General features: G+C 41.2%; 1 protein-coding gene across 1 annotated transcript; it reads left to right on the top strand.

The window, feature by feature from the left end:
• Positions 1 to 7,601: 7,601 nt before the first annotated feature.
• LOC307265065 (uncharacterized protein) lies at positions 7,602 to 16,592 on the top strand (the record flags this gene model as incomplete). Its single annotated transcript, XM_080046635.1, has 4 exons — positions 7,602 to 7,985; positions 13,634 to 14,052; positions 14,921 to 15,952; positions 16,506 to 16,592. Exons 1-4 carry the CDS (start codon positions 7,694 to 7,696, stop codon positions 16,590 to 16,592), a joined length of 1,830 nt encoding a protein of 609 aa, XP_079902761.1. The 5' UTR covers positions 7,602 to 7,693.
• Positions 16,593 to 21,052: the final 4,460 nt, after the last annotated feature.

Here is a 21,052-nt window from a genome sequence, read left to right on the forward strand (position 1 = left end):
ACCAAGTGTCCAAACGATAACTAATGACGTTTTTGACAAGGCGAGTGTTGCTGTCCCCAATACAGACGATAACTTTACTGCTTCAATGTCTGAAGAAATATCTCAGCCTGACATGTTGGCGTCCTCCCAAGAGGTGAGTGTTGCAGCTGATCCTGAAACAGCTGAAAACATCACTGTTTCTGTCACAGTTGAAGGAGTATCTTGTCCCCACCTGCAATCCATTTGCCAAGACCAACAAAGTGACCACATGGAAAATACTGAAACCAATGGTGAAACAAGGGTTAATTCTGCATCTGAGGAACCCACTTGTGATAATGCTAACATTACTTTGCCTTTAATGTCTGAAGAAAAATCTCAGCCTGACATGTTGGCGTCCTGCCCAGAGGTTAGTGTAACAGACACCACTTGTACAGATGCAACAGAAATCCCTCCTACCACTGAAGTCAAACAAACCAGCACTCTCGCCCTTGTTGATGAAAACATGGAAAATACCAAAAAGGTTGTGGCAGTCCCACCCATGCCCCAAAATGTCAACGTGACCTTCTACGTCCATTATTTCCCTCAGTCTCAATACCAGATGGTGGCTGTCACTGGGAACCAACTGGAGCTGGGAAACTGGAAGGGATTCATTCCGCTAGAGAGGGCCAAGGACGGGCACTGGACCACGGTGGTCAGCCTGCCTGCAGAGAGCCATGTGGAGTGGAAGTTTGTGGTATTGGATAAGGGGGAGGTGTGTCGCTGGGAGGAATGTGGCAACCACCTCCTTGATAAGGGCTATGGAGACAACCTGCTCGTGCACAAATGGTGGGGAATCTTGTAAGAGGTGAGGCAAGAGAAAGATTGAAAGTCACATGTAAAGTTACCTTTGATACTGGACACTGGAACAGATAAAAGTCAAGTTATTTTTACGTACCCCAATTATGATTCATTCGATTGAAATGACCCCTATTATACTGTATCACAATAGGGTTAGATTCAGTGGATCACAGAATGTCGAGGGTTCTAGGATAAACTTGGTGTCAATGCCACATATACCCATGTGTTTCAGCAACAAGTTACATTATTTCAGCTGTGAATTGATAAGTCTAATTTCAGAAATTTGACAACAATTTTGATCAGCGATTATTAGTTACATCCATTTTTCAAGCAAAAGGGCTAAATTCTCACTAGTTAAATTTTTTCTTTCCAGTTGAAAGTATTGGAAATACACCGGAATGGTTTGCTTCTCTCTATGATATATAAATTCAAATCAAATGTCTTTAAATGATGGAGTGTTGGGTGGACGGAACACTAAACAATTCACTTAATTGAAAAAAGATATTGATTCAAGTTCAACATGTAGTTTGAATCTGATCCACTTTAAGAGTTTCTTGAAAGAACAGTTTTACAACTTTTGATTATATAGCCCAGATCACTGGACCTATTTTGACCTATACATTTCAAACACCATGATAACTGTGATACGACTTTCCTTAGATAAATGCCCTATAATAGCAAGTGATTAAGCCAGTATTAAAATACAGAAGCATTTCATAAAAAGTCTTCCTTTTTTTTTATTTGGCACTATATATGATTATGAAAATTCCACCTCTTTTAAGGTGGGTGATTTAATGCAAGTGTTGAATTTGTATAAAAGGAGACTGTATTTTACTGTCCATATGCTGCTTGAATAATCCTCAACAATATAAGTATAAATGCACATTGTTCACTTTAACTACAGCAATAATCAAAGCAATAATTGTTCTGTATACTATATGACTGGTGTTATATTGGGCATTCTAATGTGTTTTCCACTTAACTGTGATATATTTTAACTCTGATGCTTTTATCTCGTGGGACTTTTTGCATGCATTAATTGTCCCAGTGTTATGTGGATGTGCCTTCAAAACATACTTGTTCTATTAATGTGGTGTGATGCATCAACACAAGTCTGGCTTTTATTGAAACGTTGTGTTGGTCCTCATTTTCTTTTGTTGGATTACTTACATTGTAGGAATTATTATGCAAAACTGTGAATGATAATGCTACTCTTTAATGTCATTAAGTTGGAGTTACCAAATAAACAAATATTCTGTCACACTTGTTTCTTATGGAAGTTATTTCCGTAAAATGCCAGATGTTTAGAGGTGGTATGGTTCTAATGAGATACAACATTGTAAAATAAATGTTTAAGAGATCTTATTGTCTTAAATCTTCTCGAGTAGACTGAATCATTTAATGAATGAAAGTGAAACTATTTATTTTTCCAAATTCCTATTTTTGAGAAATTAATAGGATTCATAATTCAACATGGCTGGTCCGCTTAATGTTTTTCAACTAAGCCACAAGATGTACAATATGTGTACTGTTGCTCTCTGAACCTCTGTGAATCAGTTAGTGCTGTTGCAACAAACAAATAGCCTAGCACAGACATTCAGTCTTGCGGGGTCCTGTTGGGTCTCTTTGTACCAATGCCTAAATTGTCTTTATTTACATTTAGGCGATTGAAACTAAAAGTGACCTTTTTTTGAGTCCAGCTGGCTCAGAGGTGGCTCATGCCGGCCAGGGAAAGCGTCATCTAGGCATAGGCATTCTAGGCACGTGCCTAGGGCCCATTTCCCAGAAAAAAGGGTTAGTATGTATGTTTGATATTAACATCATATTATGCAAATGTAAGTTATCATACAAAAAAGGAATACAATGTTTTGGTCTGGATAGTCTAATAATCGAATCAGTTAATTCGAGGTTAATTTATCGCTCGGTATTGAGTTTATTTTAAAAACATTTGGAAATGGGGCTGCCCTCAGTTGCCCATGCACTGTGTCAAGACTATAGCCCATTTCAGCCTCATCTTTGGGGGAAAATATAGCTGGACAAGAGTTCCTCTGCTTCGTTCCTCTCACTGCATTTAAATGCATTCACTATATTACAGAGAAATATGTCCCATAAAAGAAAAAAAGCATCATCCCAGAGGACACTGATTTTATTTTATTTTATACATATTAATATTTGTATGGAAAATCCATATGTCTTTCTTCAATTGCTTCTAATTCATCTGACCCAGTCTCCAAATTATTTGTTCACACAAAATTCCTCAGATTTAGCCTCTTAATTTCCCTCTCAAAGTGCACCAAATTCATGCATTTCACTTTAAAAAGGTAAAAAAAAAATCTCTCGGGGGGGATGGGAGGGGGGGGGGGGGGTGGTCAGGATCTCGGCTGGCTACTATTTTCACTAAGCTGGACATTGGAGGCACTAGCAGATGAACTGGGTGTGTGAATGACATTTAACAATTGTCAATATGTTGGCCACGATAACATTGGAGAGGGGGGCCCTAATCAAATTCGCCTTAGGGCCCCATGAAGGCTTTGGCCGGCTCTGCTCCCCGGTTATTATTTTAGCCGTCAAACCAGAGTTTTTCTGTACGGCGCCTCACACCAGCGATGTCTCACTGTGAATTTTGCCGTTACCCACCACATAGTTCCACGCCAGGTTTCACCAGGTGAATCGCTGTTTCGCTTGCGCAAGGCTTTTGTGTTTAGATCAGTCTTGGACGAGTGTTTTAACTTTATGCTGAATAAAGCATTGCACTGCACTGTTTTTCATCCAGTTCGATAAATTGCTCTCAAACTGGACTCTGCACACACCTTACAGAAATGCTCCTGCAGTGAGCTCACAAACAGAATTATTGTGAACATGCCATTTCCATTAGCTTGTGGCTGTCAGTGCATCTGTATGAACATAGTCTTTCATGTAGACAAGGATCGGTCATGTCAAACTGTTCAAAGTGCGACTGAGCTCCTGCGTTACTAGCACTAGACATGGTTCTTCTCATGGGTAAACCTAACCGTGGTAACAGGCACAGCAAGCTATGGACCTATGGACAGAGGCCAATGGCTTCGCTTCCGGACAGGGGCGGGGGGAGCTCATAGATTGTGTATAAAACGAGGGGAGCTGCAGCTCCAAAAATAGGCCATTGTGAGATTAGCTGAAAATCAGGGTATAGAGGCATACTACAATAAATTATCTGAACGTTTTTTTCAGCAAACAACTAAAGAAAAATGTATTAGGGACCTCGAAGACCATATAGTCTTGACAGAAAAGTGTATAATATGAGACCTTTAAAGAAAACCTAAAAACAAGCACACACAACAGCGACGGCCTAAAATAAATCAGGAGAACACACTCCCTTCTCTAACCTGCCACTGTTTTCCATTTACATGTACAGAAAATGTGACATGTGTAATGTGACCCCTGCTATGAAGCCCTCTATCCTAAGGGACCAATACTCTGGGTAGAGCCAGATACAACAACCATTTGTCATACAGAGAATCTGTTTACACTGAAAGCCTTGGATGTCAGGAATTTACTAATAGCTCAAAAAACTTGGCCACCGACCGTTGACCAAAACGTCTTTGCGAGAGCGGCCCTTTGCTGCTGATTTGCCACAACTGCAACCTTCAATTGGCCACAACTTGGGACTCGAGATTGGAAAGCGTGCAGCGGCGGTTCGTAGAAGTGTTTGAGCCGGTCCTATAGGTGGGGCGCCGCCGATGCGGGGCTGGCGGTCGGCGCCGGGGGGCCCATACTTTTAAAATCTATGCAGGATTTTCTAGTTTATCCCTTACAATCCTGTGTTTCATACAACACCACTGTGTGTTTGGTGTTGATTCTTCTTGTTTTGGGATGAAACACTGTTCAAGTGTCTGCTGTCTTCTGTGTTGCTTTGTGTCTCAGCAGTGAGACGGTCACAGCTTTTATATTGGAACTGGCCGGGCACCAGAGTCTTCTGGAACCTTCCTGTTGTCACCACAGCTTTCCACTGGGTGGAGCTGTTACTAAGGAGCCCAGACTACACCAGACCATTCCTTTGTGATTATGACATCTTATCAATAGTAGATCCTCCCTTGGAGATTGGAGCTAAAGGGACAATACATATTGTAATTAGGGCTGTTAAACAATTACTTAATTAAAACAATTAATCTAATTAATTACAGGCTCTGTGAAAAAGGAGGGTCTGGAGGTCCTCCCCCATAAAAAAATTGAGTTTCAAAGACACTGTTTCCCATTATTGTAGCGACTTTATAAACACCAAAATGAGTTGTTCACATCATTGTGCACTTTCATATTTTAGCCAAAGAAAGGAGGATGCCTTGCTGCTTTCATCCTATAACATTTAAGTAAAAATTAGACTGGAGAAAATTCAATGTGCCGCTACCATACAGACAGCCAGCTACTGAAAAATTTAAGGAAGTTTTCCTTCAGGTGATAGCTGACTATTATCGTTTCTCTTGCATGACATAACCTACACTTGAATGAGGTCCGCATCTTGAACGCTTAACAAATATATATACATTTTAAACAGATTATGCAAACTGAAAATATAGAATTTTTCTAACTTGGTATCTAATTGCGCTTTTCCACTATGGGTACTGACATACTCTTAATCCACTTTTTGCTTCGTTATCCAGTGGTGATTCAAGTACCACTGTAGCCGTTTGTCATAGCGACGCCACAAACGCCTCTTTCGCATTCCCCGTTTGTCGGCTATCAAAGACAGGAACGTCTGCACCTCATTAGCTATAACCACAACATGTTTTTTCGGTTTGCCATATTCTTGCTCCAGAGGGCACATCATAATCATTTAGGCCTATGGAGGGGCAACCTAGGGCACGTGAAAAGGGCAGTCAATTAGGCATTTCCTCTCGTTTTCACCACTCTTGAGGGCACTTTAGCGTGCTTTTTCAACTATTGAGGACCGCCCCCCCCTGCCCCCCCTGAGTCCGCCACTGGTCAAAGAGCTCAGTCACTGATGTCAATAACAGGGTCCAAAAAGGAATAGCCTAAATATAAGGGTACTCATTGGGCCCCTCAACTAGTAGGGGAGAAATACAAAAGCAAGATAAAAACAACAGCATTAGTAGCGCTGTCTAAGGGGCTTCATGAGGGGCCTTGAAGGCCCCCTCACACATACAGAAATAAGCTTTCTATGTGTGAATTTTAAATGGTTCATAAAAAGTAGCTATCCACACTTTATCTGTTGAAATGTGCCCCTCCATCATAGAACATGGGTCTGCAGACCAATCTACTGTACTGTTTTAACAGCTGCAGAGTAAAGAGTGCTGCCTGTTTATCAAAGTCAGTGTACCTGACTGGATAGGGACGAGTGGGGGGCCCTTTAAGAGTGTGTGCCCAGGGGCCCATTATCTCATAATCCGTGTATGCTTCAGCTGCAGCATCATCCTAATCATCTAATTAACAACGCAGCCACTCTGTGGCTCACTCTCTGATCACAGCCCAACATTCACCACAGAACCATAGGGTTAAAACACAAACACACTGCGATCAAACATGCTGAGTGGAGGTCATTTGCATTTGCATTGCCTTTGATTAGACACATCCTCTTTAGAAAGGGGCTTTTCTTTTGGGACAGTACAAACTAAATCCTATCACACACTGATGGTACAACAACATTGATTTCTAAGAGCACAGTGTGTATAGATCTTAAAACAAGTATAAATATTAAAAACTGTAAAAATAACAAGATAAAAGCTGTGGATATGTGCAAAGTGTAAAGTGACAGTGCGTCAGGGTTCATTTGTCCATTGTTCATTGTTTGTTTAGGCTGTTTATGGCAATGGGTATGAATGAGTTTTTGTATATGTTTTTCCTTGATAGGGGTACTCTATACCGGCGGCCTGATGGCAGAAGTTGGAAGGACTTGTGCAGGGGGTGGGTGGGATCCTGTGTAATGATGTTGGCTTTCCTTTTAACTGCCTGGCTGTGGAGTACTGATAATTGAATTTGAGTTTTGCCTGTTATTTTGCTTCCTTGATTGATAATCCGAGAAAGCTTTGATTTGTTTTTGACAGAGGTGAGGGTGAACCAGGATGTGATGTTGAACGTGAGTACAGATTCTATGAGTGATTTATAGACAGCTGTTAAAATGTCCTGTCTGACATCAAAGCTCCTGAGTTTCCTCAGCAGGAACAGGCGTTGCTGTGCCTTCTTGTACACAGAGTCTGTGTGCTGGGAGAAGGACAGGTGGGTGTCGATCTGTGTGCCCAGGTATCTGAAGGCCTCTACCTGCTCGACTGTCTGCCCATTCAGCCTCAGAGGTTCAAAGAGAGGTTGGGGGGAAGATGTTTGCCTCCCCCCACAACACAGCTCCTTGGTCTTGGAGATGTTGAGCTCCAAAGAGCTCTCTTTAATCCACAGCATCATGGTGTTGACCTGTAGATAATAGGCAGCCAGAGAGGAGTTATCCTTGATGTCGGCCACATCATCGTGTTTGTATGTCGAGCCACGTCATAGACGATTTTCTGTTACGACAGACAATAAAGTTTTCTGAATCTGAATCTGAATCTGAATGACTAATTCATGATTATGAATGGCGCCACAAACGTCTGTGTGAGAACAGCCACCCAGCACAAACAGGCTCCTTTTCCATTTTCATGAATGAATGCCGGGGTCCCCGTGATCCAGTCAGCCAATGAGTAGCCCGCACCTGCGCCCTCCCCCCCACCCCCTTGCAGCTATGTGACTGCAGCAACAAGAGGTCAGTCACTACACTGCTTGAAAACGTGGAGGCAAGAGCAGCGGATTACGCAGCAGTAGGCTCGGTAGCGTCCAGCCTGGGCCTTTTTCACGGACACACGGATACAACTCACCACAGGAGGGCTCGTTGTTTTCTCAGTAGGGAGCCGAGAACAAGATGAGGAAGAGCGGCAGCACCGTGGCGGCGGCGGGGAGACGCATGGATCTGGCTTCTCTCTTCTGCATGATCGGGCGACACGGTCCCGCCGTGGCTCTGGCTGTCATAGCGATGGTGTCCGTGCTGGCAATTGTCATTATCTACCGGACCGTGAGGGGGAGGCGGAGGAAGGCCACAGCCGAAGCCGCAGCCGCCGACAGTGATGGGCAGAGCCGCGGGGTAGAAGACAGAGAACCGTCGGTGATTCAACCGAGCCGCGGGGAATTATTGCACAGCTCCTTGTCGTCAACAGGTAAAAAAAAAAAGATGTAGCCTACAGTGCTGCTTGAAAGTTTGTGAACCCCTTGAGCCTTTTGGAATTTTATTTATTTTAACCATTATTAATTCATTTGTATCAATACCAGTATTTTGTATATGAAATAATATGTTTGTTTATCAATTCAAAATTTATCTTTTCAAGAAATCAATTGTTAAAACAAATTATTTGACAACTGTTGTATGTGCAAAGGTTTGTGAACCCTGAGCTGCATTGCTTCAATCGAGCAAGGTAAAGACAATCAGGTGGGCCACACTGATTGATGAAATAGACCAGGGCTATTCAATTAGTTTTGAATGGGGGCCGGTTGGTGGAAATTATCCAAAATGAGGGGCCGGAAAAAAATGCCTAAAATTGATGAGCATCACATCAATAGCTACATATACTGTAAAACACTACAACGATATAGGAGTGCATATATTGTCTTTATTTTATCAAATAGAGTTCACCAGTTTATCAAAAATAATCCCTATTTGATTAACATAGGCTGCCAGTTGTTTAAGTGTTTAACAATCTTATCAGTTCAGGAAAACTGAAGTTAACTCTTCAACAGCTTATCAAAATACATAGAAATAAATGTACTCTAAGTGCAACAGCTTGTCAAAATACAGGTAGGCCTAGGTTTACTAAGAGTGCAACAGCTTATCAAAAAACATAGAAATAAATGTAGGCAACTCTAAGTGCAACACCTTACACTACAGTGTTTTCCCCCCCAAAATGTGTTTGTCAAGGGGTCACTGCGCCGCGGTGAAAATTTTGGCTGTATTTTGCTCAAAGATGCCAATGCACAGTACAGAAATAAACTGCTTATTTGAATACAAAAAAACTACAGACACTGACTTTACAATTGTGCAATTTTGTTTGCTATGTGAAGGTACAGATTTTGTGCAAACATGCAGACAATACAAAGTTCTACTGGTGCAATATTATGCAGACACACTAAATACAAATAATGGACCATACACTTACACTGCTGTACAATCGCGCGCACAAAGCTGCATACACAGAGCAGCTGATAGAGAAACGCTTGGAGACACATGTGCACATTTATTTACTGCAGATCACGGCCTTTCGCGCAGTTATGACCATGCAAAAGCACACATCGCGCGTGCTAGTACATTAATTGTGCACCACTGGGTGGAGAAATTGGGTGGCACTAGATAAAACGGAGATAAAACCAGGTCAGTTTAGGCCCACCAAAGTGAACCCATACAGGTCAGACATGTTCAAAGGGGAAAAATCTCAGGAATAGCGTTTTGATGTTGCACATTTGTCCGGGACAGCTATTAATTCATATAAAAAAAGTTTGAGCTCCATCGGTCCACCGTGAGGCAAATCATCTACAAATGGAGAGCCTAGAGTGACTTAACATCTGCCTAGAAGTGGACTTCCTTCAAAAATAGCCTCAAGCGCCACAAGAAAAGGAATGTTTCAGGTAAAAGCCAACCCAAACATTACATCTGGAGATTTGTTGATCATTTGCCACCACCGTTCTTCACTTGGGAGAAGGTTCTCTTGGTAGTAGGCAGAGTTGCGTTTTTGCCCAAACATGGCGGTTTTGGTTATGACCAAACAGTTAAATTTTGGACTAATCTGTCCACAAAATAAGACTTCAGGTATCTCCAGGTGTTCTCTGGCAAATTTGTGACAAGCAGTTTTGTTCTTTTTTGAAAGCAGAGGCTTCTTCAGCAACCCTCCCTTGGAAGCCATGTTGACTGAGTTTTCTTCTTATTGTGGAACCATGCACATCTGTCCCAGATGCTGCAAGAGGGGTCTGCAAATCTCTACATGTAATGTTTGGGTTGTGGCTTTTAACTGAAAAATAACTTTTCTTGTGGTGCCTGTGGATATTTTTGAAGGAAACGCTGTATCTACGAAAAAAATATGAAAACGGTCCACAAAATTAAAGCATCAGGCAATAAGACACATGTCACCAGGATTATAGAAATATGTGTATGTAGGTGATGTTTAATTGTGTAGATTAAAAATAATAGATTTGCCTGAAGGCTATGTGATGGTTCATTATGTTGAATATCAAAAATTAAAGAGCAGCTATAGCCTTTAAGCACTAATGGCACTTCAGATCATATCTAGCCTAAGTTTACAGTTACAGTTGATACTATGGCTATAATAACATAGCCTACTATTAAGGGCCAATAGGAAAATATGACATCATACTGATCAGAAAAAACCTTTTCTAGAAAATATTAAATTACTATAGTATTGTAGGTAAATGTTTGCTTTCGAATAATGTAATAGCCTACATTAGGCCTAAATGCACTATTATTGACTATTTACTCGAGACACCATTTATACTTTTAGCCTTTTAGTTTAAAGGTGAAGTAAGCGGTTTATTTATGTTAATATAAGTGTTAAATCCGTCTTTATTCATACAGTGCTCACTTACATAATGTGCGCGTTTTATAAAGCCGATCTCTCAGTCACCTGCTTTGCATGTAATCGGCAAATAAACGTATTGGAGGATCCCGAAATTTTTATCCAATCAGAAGAGAGAACGCCACAAACCGACACCCGTCTCGCTCATATATAATAGCCAATAGCAAAAAGAAGCTTAGCCTGCACACTAATGCATCCCTAATAATAATCCAATAATATAATAAGTATAGGCTCAGCTACTGACACACTGAAATATAATGAATAGTCAATATAAGTAAATGAATGCATTATATGTTTCATTTAATTTCATTTATTTATTACGGCTCACGGCCATAGCACTTGGCATGGAGCACACAATTCAAATTAAATCATTACAAACAAACAATGGTGTACGGCAAGGACAAAACATGTAAGTGACATGCAGCAAACAAAGCTTTGTATTGATTAGATCCTCTGCTGTCCTGCCATTTTCAGCGGTCCTCAGGTGGATGAGACAAAAAGCAAAGTAACAATGCATATCGTCTGTAAACCAGCAAAGACATATTCATCTAATCAAATATTAATTTACAATTTAAATGAAATGCCTATAGATTAGTTAGCACTTACAACTATTTACAGATGCATGCACCTCATCCAGGGCTCCAGAGTGCGCCTAATTTGGGCGCACATGCGCCCAAAAATCTGTGGAGTGCGACCAGATATTTCCACTGGTCGCACCAGTGCACCTGAAATTGATCACGTCATATTAAATGTAATATTGGGTGTTGTGCTGCACGATTCATCTAATTGCGATGTGAGCAGCTAGTGCAATTACATAACCGCAAAATTGGCTGCTGCGATTGCGATTCAATGTAGGATAAATGTGCGCGCGTGTGTCTATACGTTCCAACTGCTGCTCTCGTCTTTTTGGTAGCGCCCCTCTGACAGTGTGTGTGTGTGTGTGTGTATCTGCGCGCGCACCTACACGGCGTGCAAGACGGTTGCCGAGTCGACAGCAGAGTAAACAAACATGGACGCCGACGCGCAGCAGCATCCACGCTGAACTGTGACGGAAAACAAAGGCATATAAAAGAGTTGCCTACCATGAACTGTCTTTGGGTTGAAAAAAAACTCCTTCAACTCAGTATCCGTCTACCTGTAGTCCAAAAAAATTTAAAAAAATGCGCAAATGCGCACAGCTGCTGCTGCAGACGGGCTCGGAGAGTCGGCACCGTGCGCATCAACAGTCATTCAAAGCAGCGGTAGTTATCATACAACCGGACGGTGTAGAAAGTCCTGTCAGTTAAAAATAGTTATCCAGTTTTCAAATCCATGTTAAAATCAGCAGGATATAGCATGTGATATAGAGCTAGTTAGCTTAAAAAAAAGTTGCTAACGGTGTCAAATGTGTTGTGTTCAGGTCACCTCGGTAATATAAATTTTAGGCAAAGGTAAATAAAAGGTCATCATGGTGTGTTCAAATGTAACAAAAAAATAATAATTTTTGGTTTTTGGAGAGAAATTTTAATAATACAGTTTTGGTGAAAAACTTGTTTTTTCAGCAATATAAAATAGATAGTAGCCTAACTATGGAATTATGACCTGTTTAACATCCTATCTTGAGCTCTGATCATCTTATGGGCAATTAAAGCAATAATACCAGTTATCTTTCAACAAAATAATAGAAAAGTGTGGATAGTGGTATCGATAAAGACCCGGATCGATAAGGAGACTCGATAATGCTTATAGAGACTATTGTCTTTGGAGGAATGCATTTATTTTAATGGGGAAGTATTTTTTTTTTTTATTACATTTTTTAACTATAATTTTTATTATTTTGAAAACAATATAGGCCTAGTAGAAGCTTTATTTTTTATATTTTCACTGATTCTTAATATGTGCTTGTTTTAAATTGAGATCAGGTATCGAAGCTGTCAATATTCTCAAATCTTCCTTGAAAACCAAGAAAGTAGAATCATAATAGCCTACCATTTATTATATTGCGTCGCAAATCGCAATATTGGCCACTATAATCGCATTTCTCCAATTCATGCAGCACTAATTTGGTGCACCCAAAATATATGCTGGTGCACCTAGATGAAAAAGTTAGGCGCACCGGTGCACCCAATGAAAAAAGTTAGTCTGGAGCCCTGACCTCATCTACTTTTAAGGTTATATAATCAGACCTAAATAAAAGGGAGAGCAATCTAGAAATTAAACTAAAAAGAACATTAAAGCAGCTACGAGTAACATTTAAATATCTTTTAAACAGCCTCATGTTTCCTCTGATAATCATAAATGACCTTTAACAGCAAACGAGACCATCAGTGCAAAGAAAGACGTTCTTATATAGTTTTTATTACTGCGTTTGGTCTGGTCGCACACCCAGTCCGATTTTCGGTTTGCGCATGCAGGCTCGATGGTCACATATCCGTATTGGTCGCAGATTTCAGTGTAGCGCTGCAACGCGATTTGAGAAGCCTGCCTATCCCACCAGGTGAGGGACGGGGACCGGGAGCCTTGTTTGAGACAGTTATTTGTCGTCATAATGACTGATAACGGGGCTGAACCATAAAAGAAAAAAAATTAAATGCAATGAAGAAAAGCTAAAAGGGAGAGTAATAGGCGGGCGGAAGGAGGCGAGGGTGTTGCCAAGCAACGTATACAATTACACGGGAGTGAACTAGACTGCTCATTCATTTACTCCTAAATGAATGAGCGGTTGGTACTAACACAAAGTTTACTTTGCTTCACCATTATCAGATGACCATTATTCATCTGAAATAGTCATTATTTACAACAACTAAACACATTACCTCATCGTGATCCATACTAACTGCCGTCTCTCGCTTTATGTGAGGACACGTAATCTTTCAGCTCCGTGAGAGAGAGTAGTTAGGTGACACTCATTGCAATCAGGCGTGTGTGGCACTGACCGGCATTAGTTGATGCAGAGTCACTAACCACTCTCACGGAGCCGAAAAGAGTCCGTGCCCTCACGGCTTTCAACACATGGACATGCACTATATTGCGTCCTAATCAATTGGGACTGGCACGACCGGCACGCTCTAGAAAACGGCTTTACGACAGCTGGCGTGGTAAACGTACTACCGCTTTTGTCCAAAGGGGCCGCCAACGGACAAAGTTACTCGTAGTGGCTTTAATGTATAATCATCAATTATATTTGTGTTTGGGATTTTCATTGTCTTTACTGTATAACATTATTGCCTTTTTCTATCTTGTTATAGACGTCAGTGATGAAGACTTATCGTATGTGAAGGAAGATGTTGATCTGATTCAGAGTGATCGCAAAATCAGGCACCGCCAGGCTGCTGCTGCTGTTGAGAAGAAACCTTCACCTTATTCTCCCCCTAAGAGTGAAATACAAGTACCAGACCCCAAGCACACCGCTTTGGACGGCACAGAGGAAATGGCAGTCGTGTGGGATTATTACAAAGTATCAGAGCCGTATGTAGAAGAGGCCAACCAGAGCCTGCAAAGTGATACTTCCACCTTGGCTAAAATGGTTGTGGAAAAAGCTGGTGATTGCCGGCGGGTTGCAACAGAGAACGTGTTCGAAGATGTGATAGAGGAGGTCCATGATAATCATAGCTGCTTGAAGGAGCCTGAGCCAATAACTGAGGAGACGCACGGGCAGGAAGAGAAGGTAAGCAGCCATTAGTCTACTATGTGTGAGGTTACACAGATAATTTACAATTCCCTCAATGAAGAGGTAATATTGTCCAGAGACATCAAGCAAAGTGAATGCAAATGTTCCTCCATGACATGTTGGATGAGTTAATGTTTACTGTAACTACTTGTTGAATGGGATTTTATATCACATGACTATGATTTTCAGCTTGTTGTGAAGTTCTTCTGCTCCCAAAAGTCAATGAATGCAGCTTTAAAGGAATAGTCTGTCCACTCAGTATCTAGCCAAAGCCAGGAGACGGTTAACCTAGCTAAGCACACAGACTAGAAACACTGTGGGAACCAGCTAGCTCTGGCTCTGTCCAAAAGGTTAGACAAATCAATCCACCAGCAACTCTTAAGCTCACCACTATAAATGTGTAAAATAAAATATGTGCGCCTGGCAACCTCGGGTGACAGCAATATTCAAGGAAGTCACTGCACCAAGCCAAAGAATAGAAAAGCACATAACGCTAACCACAATCAGTTTTCCAAATTATCAATATTTGGAAGTGCTGGTGGGTAAGTTTTATTAACTTTGTACACAGCCATATTTAGAAGACAGATGTGAGAGGGTTGGCATGCTTCTCATTTAACTTTCTGAAAGGACGCAATTTAGTTGAATTTCCCAATTTGGAGCACCAATCCCTTGGGAATATTTCTCTCACCTACATACAGTATACATTTCTCTCAGACCTCCTTCACTCCTGTGATTTCAGAATAGGAGAACACAGGGAATTGTGTCTGGTTTATACTTCTGTACTTTATATTTTTATTTTATGGATTTTGTCTACTGTCAACCAAAGCTCGACATGAAGATGTTAACTTTCTATTTTTGTGTCTAGGTGATAATGGCAGAATGCCAGGAAGATGTGACTACAGAAAAGGGTGTATCTGATGAGAAAACCAGACAAGAAGAGGAAACCCCTCATGTAAGTGAAAGCTATGATGCTGATGGACTTCAAGAAAATACAACCACACTGGAGACAAATACCCTGGAGTCCGACTGTGTGGAGAACTTCATCCATATCGACAATGTACCTGACCCTTGCATCAGTTATTGTAAAGATAAGGAGTTTGAGGAAGAGAATCAAGATAGTATTGATAACAGTAATTATTCCGCCAATAGTCACCTCTCTCCAGAGGAACGGACAAATGAGGGTGAGGAAGCAGAAGAGGAGTGTGTAGACCACCAGCAAACAACTATACAAGATGAGATGTGGTCCTCTACATTTGAACAAGAAACAAACATGCCATCTACACAACAGGACCAGTGTGATCATGTGCCCGACAATGGGACACCGGCCATGCAGGAAAGTGATTTTGGTGTAGCTGCTGAAGTGATTGAAGAACTCCTTGATGAAGAACCCTTGAGCACACTTACAGATATCAAACTTGACGCCGACTTGCCACACTTCGAAAAGCAGGACGCGGAGATTATACAGCAGAGTGAAAGTGTTCCTACTTGTTATCAAGAGGACATTATTCTTGACAATGGAGCTGATCAAGAAAAGGAGAAAATTCTGACTAGCGACAATGTTGCCTTTGGCGAAGAATGTGGCAGTTCAAATGTGGCAGCCATCCCTGCTCTAGCCTGTTTGAGCATACCCGGAAAGGATGTTACTCATGACGAATCGGGTATCACCATCAATGCTCAAAACGTTGGCATTGCAGATTTTCCAGACTTGTCATCACCACATCAAGAAGATACAATATCCCCATCTCTTGAAGAAGAAACTGATTGTACAAATCTTGGCTCTCAGATGCCATCTCATGAGATAGAAAACCAGCCTGAAAGCCCCAAAAATAACGATAACTTTACTGCTTCAATGTCTGAAGAAATATCTCAGCCTGACATGTTGGCGTCCTCCCAAGAGGTGAGTGTTGCTGCTGATCCTGAAACAGCTGAAAACATTACTGCTTCTGTAACAGTTGATGTATCTTGTCCCCACCTGCAATCCATTTGCCAAGACCAACAAAGTGACCACGTGGAAAATACTGAAACTGTTGATGAGACGAACATTAATTCTGCAACTGAAGAACCTGCCTGTGATAATGCTAGCATTACTTTGCCTTTAATGTCTGAAGAAACAGCTCAATCTGACATGTTGGCATCCTCCCAAGAGGTGAGTGTTGCAGCTTATCCTGAAACGGCTGAAAACATCACTGTTTCTGTCACAGTGGAAGTATCTTGTCCCCACCTGCAATCCATCTGCCAAGGCCAACAAAGTGACCACGTGGAAAATTCTAAAACTGTTGATGAGGCTAGCGTTAGTTCTGCCTCTGAAGTACCTGCTTGTGATAATGCTAGCATTACTTTGCCTACAATGTCTGAAGAAATATCTCACCCTGACATGTTGGCGTCCTCCCAAGAGGTGAGTGTTGCAGCTGATCCTGAAACAGCTGAAAACATCACTGTTTCTGTAACAGTTGAAGGAGTATCTTGTCCCCACCTGCAATCCATTTGCCAAGACCAACAAAGTGACCACATGGAAAATACTGAAACGTTTGAGATGAGGGTAAAACCTGTTTCTGAAGAACCTGCTTGTGATAATGCTAGCATTACTTTGCCTACAATGTCTGAAGAAATGTCTCAACCTGACATGTTGGCGTCCTCCCAAGAGGTGAGTGTTGCTGCTGATCCTGAAACAGCTGAGAACATTACTGCTTCTGTAACAACAGTGGAAGAAGTATCTTGTCCACACCTGCAATCCATTTGCCAAGACCAACAAAGTGACCACGTGGAAAATACTGAAACTGTTGATGAGACAAGCATTCATTCTGCAACTGAAGAACCTGCTTGTGATAATGCTAGCATTACTTTGCCTTTAATGTCTGAAGAAACAGCTCACCCTGACATGTTGGCATCCTCCCAAGAGGTGAGTGGTGCAGCTTATCCTGAAACAGCTGAAAACATTACTGCTTCTGTAACAGTTGAAGTATCTTGCCCCCACCTGCAATCCATTTGCCAAGACCAACAAAGTGACCACGTGGAAAATACTGAAACGTTTGAGATAAGGGTAAAACCTGTTTCTGAAGAACCCGCTTGTGATAATGCTAGCATTACTTTGCCTACAATGTCTGAAGAAACAGCTCACCCTGACATGTTGGCGTCCTCCCAAGAGGTGAGTGTTGCAGCTGATCCTGAAACAGCTGAAAACATCACTGCTTCTGTCACAGTTGAAGGAGTATCTTGTCCCCACCTGCAATCCATTTGCCAAGACCAACAAAGTGACCACATGGAAAATACTGAAACTGTTGATGAGACAAGCATTAATTCTGCAACTGAAGAACCTGCCTGTGATAATGCTAGCATTACTTTGCCTTTAATGTCTGAAGAAACAGCTCACCCTGACATGTTGGCATCCTCCCAAGAGGTGAGTGTTGCAGCTTATCCTGAAACGGCTGAAAACATCACTGCTTCTGTAACAGTGGAAGTATCTTGTCCCCACCTGCAATCCATTTGCCAAGGCCAACAAAGTGACCACATGGAAAATTCTAAAACTGTTGATGAGACAAGCGTTAATTCTGCAACTGAAGAACCTGCTTGTGATAATGCTAGCATTATTTTGCCTTTAATGTCTGAAGAAACAGCTCACCCTGACATGTTGGCGTCCTGCCCAGAGGTTAGTGTTGCTGCTGATCCTGATACAGCTGAAAACATCACTGTTTCTGCAACAGTTGAAGAAGTATCTTGTCCCCACCTGCAATCCATTTGCCAAGACCAACAAAGTGACCACATGGAAATTACTGAAACCATTGGTGAAATAACTGTTAATTCTGCCTCTGAAGAACCCGCTTGTGATAATGCTAGCATTACTTTGCCTTTAATGTCTGAAGAAATATCTCAGACTGACATGTTGGCGTCCTGCCAAGAACAAACAAGTGATCATAAAAATGAGGAGATGGGAAATAACTTTCCTGATGTCACTGCTCCTGTCACGACTGAAGACATTACCCCTCCAATATGTCAAATTCACTCGCTGTCTTTTGAGCAGAGTGATAATGCCATATCTATTGGTGTTGGGGAAGAGAGTGGTATTTCAAGCATGGCTGTAAGCCCTGATTTGCAAGATGCTGGTAATAAGTTGGGCACTGTTGAAAATATGGTGTTTTCAGTGATGGATTATGATAAACGGCCTGAGGGACTGATCGAGCCTCAAAACAGCCTTGTTGCCGATGATGAACCTATATCTGTCCCTAATGAAGATACAGCAGGCATCGTGTTCGGGCCTTACCCACAACTTTGCTCAAAGCCACCCCACAATGAGCCCACAGATTGGAATAACTTGGAATCATTTACAGCCAATGAGGACATGTTAGGCCATGATATTGAGAATAGTTACCACATAGAGATGGATCAGGTTGCGGCGCAGATTGCTGCCAGCTTTACTACCGTTACCGCTGAGCTGAAAAAGGGCACTGACATGAAAGCCGTTGTTGAGGTTTTAGAGATTGATGACAAGAAGGCAGCAAACAGTATTGAAAATAAAGAGGAAACAAAAGCAGAGAAGGAGGAAGAGGAGGAACATGAAACGACAGAAATCAATATCATGGAGGCGACTATGGACTGTAACGAATGGATTGATGATAATAACTCAGAAGACCTTCCCTTGATGAATCTCTCTGTCCCATTATTTGCCCAAGACCACACAAAAAACAAACAGTTTCCCACTGAAGAGTGCTCTGCTGTAACAGACACCACTTGTACAGATGCAACAGAAATCCCACCTACCACTGAAGTCAAACAAACCAGCACTCTTTCCCTTGTTGATGAAAACATGGAAAATACCAAAAAGGTTGTGGCAGTCCCACCCATGCCCCAAAATGTCAACGTGACCTTCTACGTCCATTATTTCCCTCAGTCTCAATACCAGATGGTGGCTGTCACTGGGAACCAGCAGGAGCTGGGAAACTGGAAGGGATTCATTCCGCTAGAGAGGGCCAAGGACGGGCACTGGACCACGGTGGTCAGCCTGCCTGCAGAGAGCCATGTGAAGTGGAAGTTTGTGGTATTGGACAAGGGGGAGGTGTGTCGCTGGGAGGAATGTGGCAACCGCCTCCTTGATACGGGCTGTGGAGACGACCTGCTCGTGCACAAATGGTGGGGAATCTTGTAAGAGGTGAGGCAAGAGAAATATTGAAAGAGTCATGTAAAGCTAGCTTTGATACTGGACATTTGAACAGGTACAAGTACAGTTAGTTGAACAGACCTCTGTTATTATGATTAAGGCGAGACACCCCAGGTGAATAGGGATTTTTTTTTAACTTATAGATATCATCATGAAACTTTGCCAGTTGATTACTGACACAAACACAATCATTTTTTGTATTACATGTTTTTCTTTAATATTTTATTAAATATGCAAATATGGCAATATTTAACCAATTATGCGTAAATTTGGGTAATTTTTCGAGAAAGATTTTGAGATGTTGGATAAAGCCAGAGTTAAAATCTCTATTTTATTTTAACCACATATTAGTTTCTAAAGTTTTTACACAACAGATTTTGGATACAGCCTTTTTTCATTTAATAAATCAAAAAAGACTATGTACATGTCTTAGAAATGCATTTTCGGCATGTTTTTAGGAGGAAAATGTATCATAAATCAGACAATTAACAATATATTAACAAATCCTTCTGTAAAAACCTTTAAAATAGTGCTATGAATGATCATAGAAAGTTTGGTTGATGTCAGTGGTCTAGAAGTTGAGATATCTTTCGCAGAGTATTGGAAAAAGCTCATTTTGAGAAAACGGCCGTTAAAGATAAAAACGTGAATTCTGCTGATAATAGCTAGAGTAATTTATTGAATTAGGCCCTACACCCTTCAATGCCATATAGGCCTACCACTGCTTAACATATATAAACCATAGCATAGTAACATTTACATCCACATGCTAATTTAAACGTGGTTAATTCATTATTAGCCACTGTCTGTCAACCTGCTCCTGTCGGCACAGACGCTCTCTCTCCCCACCATCTCCCCTCTGATCGTCTGACAGTCTGTGTCTCTCCGACGTGATCGGCGTGATTTACATGTCTTTAACACTTCTCCCCTTCAAATGGCGATCATGTAATGTCCGTAGCCAATTGATTAAGTGTTTTTTTTGTCTTGGTTTGGCATATTTTCGACGTTTTCCCCATTTTATTTTGTGATTTTCGAGCTACCCGGGGCTAGCATCACGTGATGCATTTTAGCGAATCACATCGTCAGAAATGTGCATTAGCCAATGAGGTCGCTTTCCTAGCATTGAATCCCTCCTCACACTTTCACGATTGGTTACTGATACAAAGGAAATGACCATATTTGGATCAGATAACGTTGTTCTTGAGATTCAGAGCTTTCCAACAGTACCATGGTTATTATGATTCATACAGCGGTCGCGGTGCTGTATGTTACGTTAGAATGCTCACTTTTGACGAATTTAGGAGCAAAATACAGACGCAAGCAGTCAAAGTTTAGTAAAATAAACACCTAAAACGTATATTTTGGACATTTTATCCATACTAGTATGAAAGAAGACATGTTATGGAAGCTAAATAGACACAAATCTCAAAATTGACCAGTGCTTAAAAAAACGATGTTTTTGCCTGCCGTGTCTCGCCTTAATTCGATTCAAATGACACTTATCACAATGTCATAAATGCATTGTTGTGTTTTGGCAAATTCAGTGGATCACAACATTTAAGATGTCAATGCCACACATAACCATATGTTTTGGCAGCAAATACATTTATTTCAGCTGTGAATCGATAAGTCTAATTTCAGAAATGTAACAACAATTTTGATCAGCGATTAATAGTTATGTTCATTTTTCAAGCAAAAGGGCTCAAATCTCACTGGTTAATTTTTTTTTTCAGTTGTAAGTATTGGAATTAAATCGGAATGTTTTGCTTCTCTCTATTGTATACACTCACCGGCCACTTTATTAGGTATAGGTACACCTGTTCAATTGCTTATAAAGGTAAATAA

The sequence above is a fragment of the Ammodytes marinus genome, assembly GCF_949987685.1.
Source record: "Ammodytes marinus genome assembly, chromosome: 18".
Lineage (NCBI taxonomy): Eukaryota > Metazoa > Chordata > Actinopteri > Uranoscopiformes > Ammodytidae > Ammodytes > Ammodytes marinus.